At 47.2% G+C, this 7,317-nt stretch overlaps 2 protein-coding genes across 2 annotated transcripts in view; both read left to right on the plus strand.

Moving 5' to 3' along the window:
* Positions 1 to 6,234, plus strand: part of zgc:153169 (uncharacterized protein LOC767799 homolog) — a 57,882-nt gene extending 51,648 nt beyond the window's left edge. Inside the window, exon 10 of the mRNA XM_043696683.1 lies at positions 6,011 to 6,234. Coding sequence (XP_043552618.1) covers positions 6,011 to 6,037 — 27 coding nt within the window. The 3' untranslated portion in view covers positions 6,038 to 6,234. The remainder of the gene's footprint in view (positions 1 to 6,010) is intronic.
* A 430-nt stretch (positions 6,235 to 6,664) lies between these two features.
* The window catches only part of rab1ab (RAB1A, member RAS oncogene family b), a 28,941-nt gene continuing 28,288 nt past the window's right edge, over positions 6,665 to 7,317 (plus strand). The window contains exon 1 of the mRNA XM_043696690.1: positions 6,665 to 6,926. Within this exon, the coding sequence (XP_043552625.1) occupies positions 6,904 to 6,926 (23 nt within the window). The 5' untranslated portion in view covers positions 6,665 to 6,903. The remainder of the gene's footprint in view (positions 6,927 to 7,317) is intronic.

The following is a 7,317-nucleotide window of genomic DNA, read 5'->3' on the forward strand; positions in this document are numbered from 1 at the left end:
CCCGCTGCAATACCTGCCGCCGCCGCCGACGATGACGTCACCTCCGCCCCCACCGACCTCGCAGCATTCCTGAAGAAGGGCTTATGCCCGAAACGTCGATTCTCCTGTTCCCTGGATGCTGCCTGACCTGCTGCGCTGTTCCAGCAACACATTTCCATCTCTGATCTCCAGCATCTGCAGACCTCACTTTCTCTCCACAGAAATCATGCAGCACGCCGGTTATGAACACCTCCAACACTAGTAAGCCAAGTGTGGCACAGAACCAATTGTACATTTCACTATGGTTTTGCAAGAGGCATAGAGTCATAGAGTTGGACCGTTCGGTCCAACTCGTCCGTGCCCACCATAATCTAGTCCCACTTGCCAGCACCTGGCCCATATCCCTCCAAACCCTTCCTATTCATAGCAAGTTTTGAGAAGATTTGTAGCTCAGGTTGAGGTTCTGGATGTAGGTTTGCTCACTGAGCTGGAAGGTCTGTTTTCAGACGTTTCATCACCATACTAGGTAACATCTTCATTGAGCCTCTGAATGAAGGACTGGTGGTGTATCCTACTTTCTATTTATATGTTTGAGTTTCCTAGAGTTGGTGATGTCATTTCTTATGGTGATGTAATTTCCTGTTATTTTTATCGGGGGTGGTAAATGGGATCCGAGTCGATGTGTTTGTTGATAGAGTTCCGGTTAGAATGCCATGCTTCTAGGAATTCTTGTGCATGTCTCTGTTTGGCTTGTCCTAGGATGGATGTGTTGTCCCAGTCAAAGTGGTGTCCTTCCTTATCCGTATGTATGGATACTAGTGAGAGTGGATCATGTCATTTTGTGGCTAATTGATGTTCATGTATCCTGGTGGCTAGTTTTCTGCCTGTTTGTCTAATGCAGTGTTTGTTACAGTCCTTGCAAGTTCAGCGTTCTTCTACAGTTCAGAGCAGAGGAAAATCACCTGTACAGTGTATTCAAAAAGAACGGGTACCCAGTCCATCGATTTCTCAGCAATAAACCCAAACAAGCAGACAAAACACGTCCAGAAACCCGAGCCACTCTCCCCTACAGCAAAGACATCTCGGAAATGACTGCCAGACTACTCAGACCCCTTGGCATCATGATAGCCCACAACCCCACCAACACACTAAAATAGCAGCTAATGAACTTCAAAGACCCTATACAGACAACAAGCAAAACTAATACCATTTACAAAATACCGTGCAAGGACTATCATAAACATTACATTGGACAAACAAGCAGAAAACTAGCCATCAGGATACATGAACATCAAATAGCCACAAAACGACATGACCCACTCTCACTAGTATCCTTATGTACAGAACACCAACTGGGGGTGTTCAAAGTTTGGGAGAAGATTTGTAGCTCGGGTGCTCGTTGTTGTGGTTCTGTTTGCCGAGCTGGGAATTTGTCTTGCTCACCTAGACAGGGGACGAAACGTTTGCAAGACAAATTCCCAGCTCGGGGAACAGAACCACAACAACCAACTGGGACAACATATCCATCCTAGAACAAGCCAAACAGAGACACGCAGAAGAATTCCTAGAAGCATGGCATTCCAACCAGAAGTCTATCAACAAACACATCGATTTGGAACCCATTTACCACTCCCTGAGAAAAAGAACAGGAAATGAAAAAAGAACAGGAAATGACATCACCATAGGAAATGATGTCACCAACCGTAGGAAACTCAAACATATAAATAGAAAGCGGGCAACACCACTAGTGCTTTATTTGGCTCGCTGATGACTAGTATGGTGATGAAACGTCCAAAAATGAACCTGACAGATGTCAAAGGTAGTTTCTTTACTCAGAGAGGAGTAAGGGTATGGAATGCTTTGTCTGCATCGGTAGTAGATTCGCCAAGTTTAAATGCATTTAAGTCGTCATTGGACAGGCAAATGGATATACATGGAATAGTGTAGGTGGGATGGGCTTCAGATTAGTATGACAGGGCGGCGCAACATGGAGGGCGGAAGGGCCTGTATTGCGCTGTAATGTTCTATGTTTTATTCAAATACCCATCCAGATGCCTTTTAAGTATTGCAATTGTAGTAGCCTCCACCACTTCCTCTGGCAGCACATTCCACACACGTACTACCCTCTGCATGAAAAATTTGCCCTTTAGGTCTCTTTTATATCTTTCCCCTTTCACCCTAAATCTATGCCCTCTAGTTCTAGACTTCGTCCATCCCAGGGAAAAGACTTTGCCTATTTACCCTATCCATGCCCTTCATGATTTTGTCAACCTCTTTAAGGTCACCCCCCTCAGCCTCTGACACTCCAGGGAAAATAGCCCTAGCCTATTCAACCTCTCCCTATACCACAAATCCTCCTACCCTGGCAACATCCTTGTAAATTGGCTTTAAATCTCTGACATATAGAAGATAACTTAAAATGTAGGTGATCTGTTCCAATTATTTGCAACAATAACACTGGAGATGAAGAGGGTCCTGGGATGATGATCTAATGTGGTCATTATTTGGTGCCATTGGGCATTGCATTGAGATAACTTTGACCCAAACGACTGATCCTAACAGTTGTATCTAATGAATGTCATCAATATGTGGGAAGGCAAATTTCTTTCAATTCATTCACAGGATGTGGGTGTTATGGCCAGGCCGGCATTTATTACCCAATCCTAATTGAGAAGGTGGTGGTGGTGAGCCAACTTCTTGAATTGCTTCAGGCTGTGTTTTACAGGAGGATATTACAGCATTTTGATCCAGTGATGCTGAAGGAACTGCAAATATACTTCCAAGTGAGGCTAATATGCGACAGAGAGAGGAGCTTACAGCCAATACTCTCAACATTTTCAGGCACTCAGACCTGCAAGGTCCATACATTGCAGCAGCTTCTGAAACTGGAGGTTGATGTGTAAGCACAGAACCCGAGAGCAGTTTGCATACATTTCTTGCAGCTGTTGGTGTTCACATGCGCTTAGTATATCGATTATCCAAACAGTCATAATAATATTGCAATCACAGAAACCGAGAGCTTCAGAAAGTGGGAAAACACATTGTCATCTGATACGTGTTGCAAGACATATAATTTTGAAATATTCAAGACTTGATCTTGCTAGCAGAATGACACAACATAGGTGGTCATTCAGTGTATTGCATTGGGCTCTGAAATAATCATCCAAGCAGCTTTACTCCCTACACACTCTTCACATATAACTTTGTCTTTCTTTAATTATGCTTTTCTGGAATGTGAGCATCAGGACTGAGGCAAGCTTTTGTTGCCCTTGACCTGAGTGTCTCATGAGAGCCATTCCAGAAGGCAATTAAGAATCAACCACTTTGCTGTGGGTCCAGAATCACATGTGGGCTAGATGAGGTAAAGACAGCAGATTTCCTTCCCTAAAGGACATGAGTGAAATAGGTGGGCTTTTACAACAATCAATGATAGTTTCATGGTCACTATTACTGAGACTTGATTATTGATTCCAGATTTCAGGAAAGATCTGAATGGATTGAAGTGTATGCAGAAGTTGTTTTCGGGGAGGGTTCCAGGAATAAGAAACTTCAGTGATCAAAACAGAGTGGAGAAGTTGGAAGGCTTCAGTTACAAAGAAGAAAGCTCAGAGGAGTTTTCAAAATTATGAGAAATCTGGACAAAGTGGATAGAAACTGCCCAACTCTTAAAATAGTTGTGCGTTTAGTTAATGACAGTAATGTGTAAAAGAAACAAAGCCTGTGTTAGGGTTTGGAATGCACTTGCAATAGATTGGAAGCAGCTTTAGTGAAGGCCTGCTCAAGAAGATATTAGATGATTGTCTCTGGTGAAATAATGGGCAGGGTTTCCAATGATGAGTAAGGGCTTTAGGACCCTAGAACAACCTTACAATGATGTTATGGAAAAAGTCCCCACTGAGCATAAACAGCATGTTGTGAGAAGAGTGAGTTAGATGTATGAGAGAAACAAAAACAGAAATAGCTGGAAAAATTCAGCAGGTCTGGCAGCATCTGTGGAGAGAAGTCAGAGTTAACATTTTGAGTCCAGTGACCCTTCTACGGAATAAGTATGTGAAAGAAGCACCATCGAAGCATCTCTTTCTGTCTTAGTGATTAGTGCCTGACATGTCTTATTATTGTGCATAATAACATTTAGTATTAATGTGCAAATAAACAGAACTCTAAAGAAACCTAAGCATTAAGGCAGTTTTTGACCTTGCCTTCTCCTCAAACATTCTGCTTTTGAACCTAAACTCTTGATGGGAGTTTGAAATCATGCAATAAAGGAGCAGGGAAAAAGCATAATAACAAAAAGTCCTAATGCTGATTTGGCGAGCTAGTGCAGAGCAGTTATGCAGAATAGCTTTTTATCCTTCACTGTAATCGTTCTGTGATATTAATTGATTTCCTTCTTCCCCAGCTGCCATTGTTGAGTTTAGTACCACATCCTGAGGCCATGAGTCCAGATTACCAATCCAGGGACAATACCACCAATCCATCACATTCCCCTTGCCAAAATCCACTTTTTAAAAATCATTCGTTGACATCAGCATTGCTGGCTGTCCCTCGTTGCCATCGAGAAAGTGGTGGTGAGCTGACTACTTGAACTGTTGCAGTCGACATGTTGACCCACAATGTCCACAATTCCAGAATTCTAGTGACACTGAAGGAATGGTAATGTACTTCCAAGTCAGGATGGTGAGTGGCTTGGAGGGAAATTTGCAGGAGGTGATGATCCCTATGTATCTACTACCCTTGTCCTTCCAGATAGAAGTGGTTGTCAGTTGGAAGGTGCTAGGCGAAAGTGGGTACGACAGATGCTGGAGATTAGATTCAAAATTAGAGTGGTGCTGGAAAAGCACAGCAGGTCAGGCAGCATCCGAGGAGAAGGAAAATCGACATTTCAGGCCAAGGTGGGGGGGGGGGGGGTGTGGGCGCAAGTTTTGCGATGCCTGTGGTGGCAGGGGAAGGTGCTGGGTAGGGAGGGTGGGCTGCTAGGGGGCATGGACCTGACCAGGTAGTCAGGGAGGGAACAGTTGAAAGGTGCTGTGTAAGGATGTCTGGTGAATTTCTGCAGTGCATCTTGTAGATAATACATCCTAATGTTACTGACTGTTGATTAGATTAGATTACTTACAGTGTGGAAACAGGCCCATCGGCCCAACAAGTCCACACCGACCCGCCGAAGCGAAACCCACCCATACCCCTACATTTACCCCCTACCTAACACTATGGGCAATTTAGCATGGCCAATTCACCTGACCTGCACATTTTTGGACTGTGGGAGGAAACCGGAGCACCCAGAGGAAACCCACGCAGACACGGGGAGAACGTGCAAACTCCACACAGTCAGTCGCCTGAGGCAGGAATTGAACCCGGGTCTCTGGCGCTGTGAGGCAGCAGTGCTAACCACTGTGCCACCGTGCCGCCCAGCATCTGTAGTACCACTTTGATGGTGGAGGGATTGGATGATTGTGGATGTGGTGCCAATCAAGCAAGCTACTTTGTCCTGGAAAGTGTCAAGTTTTGTTGGAGCTGTACCCATTCAGGCAACTGGGCAGTATTCCATCACACTCCTGACTTGTGCCTTGTCGATGGTGGATAGGCTGTGGGCAGTCAGGAGGTGAGTTACTCTCCAAAGTATTCCTAAGGCTCTGATGTGCTCTTGTCGTCATCAAGTTTACGTGAAATTGGGTTTCTGGTCAATGGTAACCCAAAGGATGTTGATAGTGGGGATTCAGTGATGGCAACATCATTGAACGTTAAGGTGTGGTTTATTCCAGTTTAGAAAATTTGCCCATCTCTTGGGAGATAGTAGTCTTGTCATAGAGTCATAGAGATGTACAGCATGGAAACAGACCCTTCGGTCCAACCTGTCCATGCTGACCAGATATCCCAACCCAATCTAGTCCCACCTGCCAGCACCTTATGACTCTATAAACCCAGCAGGTCTGGCTGCATCTGTGGAGAGAACGACAGAGTTAACGTCCGAGTCTGGTACGACTTCTTCAGAACTGAAAGGTGTTTTTTAATCTTCTGTGTTTGTTTCTAGCATCCACTGTCCGAAGCCTTTATTTGAGCTGCATCAAAACGATCTAGGGAACAAAATCTGTATGACCCTTACCCAGTCAGGGCCTCCAGATGAATTCAGACCCAAAGCTACATGAGTGATTCTTAACTGCCCTGTGAAATAGCCCACGAAAGCCATTCTGTCTAAGTGGTGATTATGGTTTATGAAGGGGAATAAAATGTTGTGCCAGCCAGTGACACCCACATTCCAATGGATGAATTAATAAAAAAATGAAAGTATTGTTATGCAAAACAGTTCTAGAATGTTTTCTGTGCTGTACTTCTTCAGTTCCCAATAGCCCCATTCTCTCACACACAGAGAGACAGAATGCCATTGTGCACCCTCCCATTGCCCCCACTCTGTCTCCTTCCCTGCCCTTCCTGGCCAGCTCAGGCTGCCACGTGTTCACCGATGACGCAACCCGGTTGTCGGGTGTGGGAGGGAGGGGTGGAGAACCGCGGGCATGCGCGTGGGCGAGGCGGTGGGAGAGCTATTGCGCACGCGCGGAGCCGCTCCGGGGGGTGAGCGCGACGCCTTGTGGGGATTGGAGTCCGTTGTCGGGCGGGTCCGAGCGGGCCGGCGCCCGCTGACGTCACGCGCCTACAGCTCCCAGCAGGCGGCGGGATCGGCGGCCGGGCTTGTTATTTCCTGGTCGGAGCTGTCCGCCATTTTGGGCAGTGAGTGAGGACCGATCCGGAGGGAGAAGAGGGCCGCTCCCCTCCGTCACCACAGCAAGGAGACACAGAGATACCGCCGGGGGAAGGCAAAGGCAAATCGGAACTTGGAGCCGACAGAAAGAGAATTAGAGACAGAGTAATAGCGAGAGAGAGAGAGAGAAATAAAGCAGTTGTAGCCGAGCGGGGTGCCACAGTGAGATGTCAACCATGAATCCCGAGTAGTAAGTGTTGTCGCTTCTCTCTGTCGGTGGACGGCCACCGTCTCCCCGGGGCCTAGTGGCTGCAGTGCAGCGGAGCCGCCTTCCGCTACAGCTCCGCCAGGAGGGAGGGAGGGAGGGCCGACCGCCAGGAAGGAAGGGCGCCCCCCCCCCATCCCCGCGGGCGGTGAGAGTCACCGGGGGGAGGGAGCGCCTCAACACCGGAGCGCGGCCTCAGGGAGACCCCTGTACACCCCCCCACCCGCAACCGAACCGGAGGATAGGGCGGGGGCAGGGTGACACTGAGCTGTCTCCGCCTCTTCCCTTCAGCTCCCCGCATAGATCCTCCCACTTACACCCATCTCCCCCGACCCCCCCCCCTTCCGCATCTCCCCCGACCCCCCCCTTTCCCCAT

Source organism: Chiloscyllium plagiosum, chromosome 9 (genome assembly GCF_004010195.1).
Source record: "Chiloscyllium plagiosum isolate BGI_BamShark_2017 chromosome 9, ASM401019v2, whole genome shotgun sequence".
Classification (NCBI taxonomy): domain Eukaryota; kingdom Metazoa; phylum Chordata; class Chondrichthyes; order Orectolobiformes; family Hemiscylliidae; genus Chiloscyllium; species Chiloscyllium plagiosum.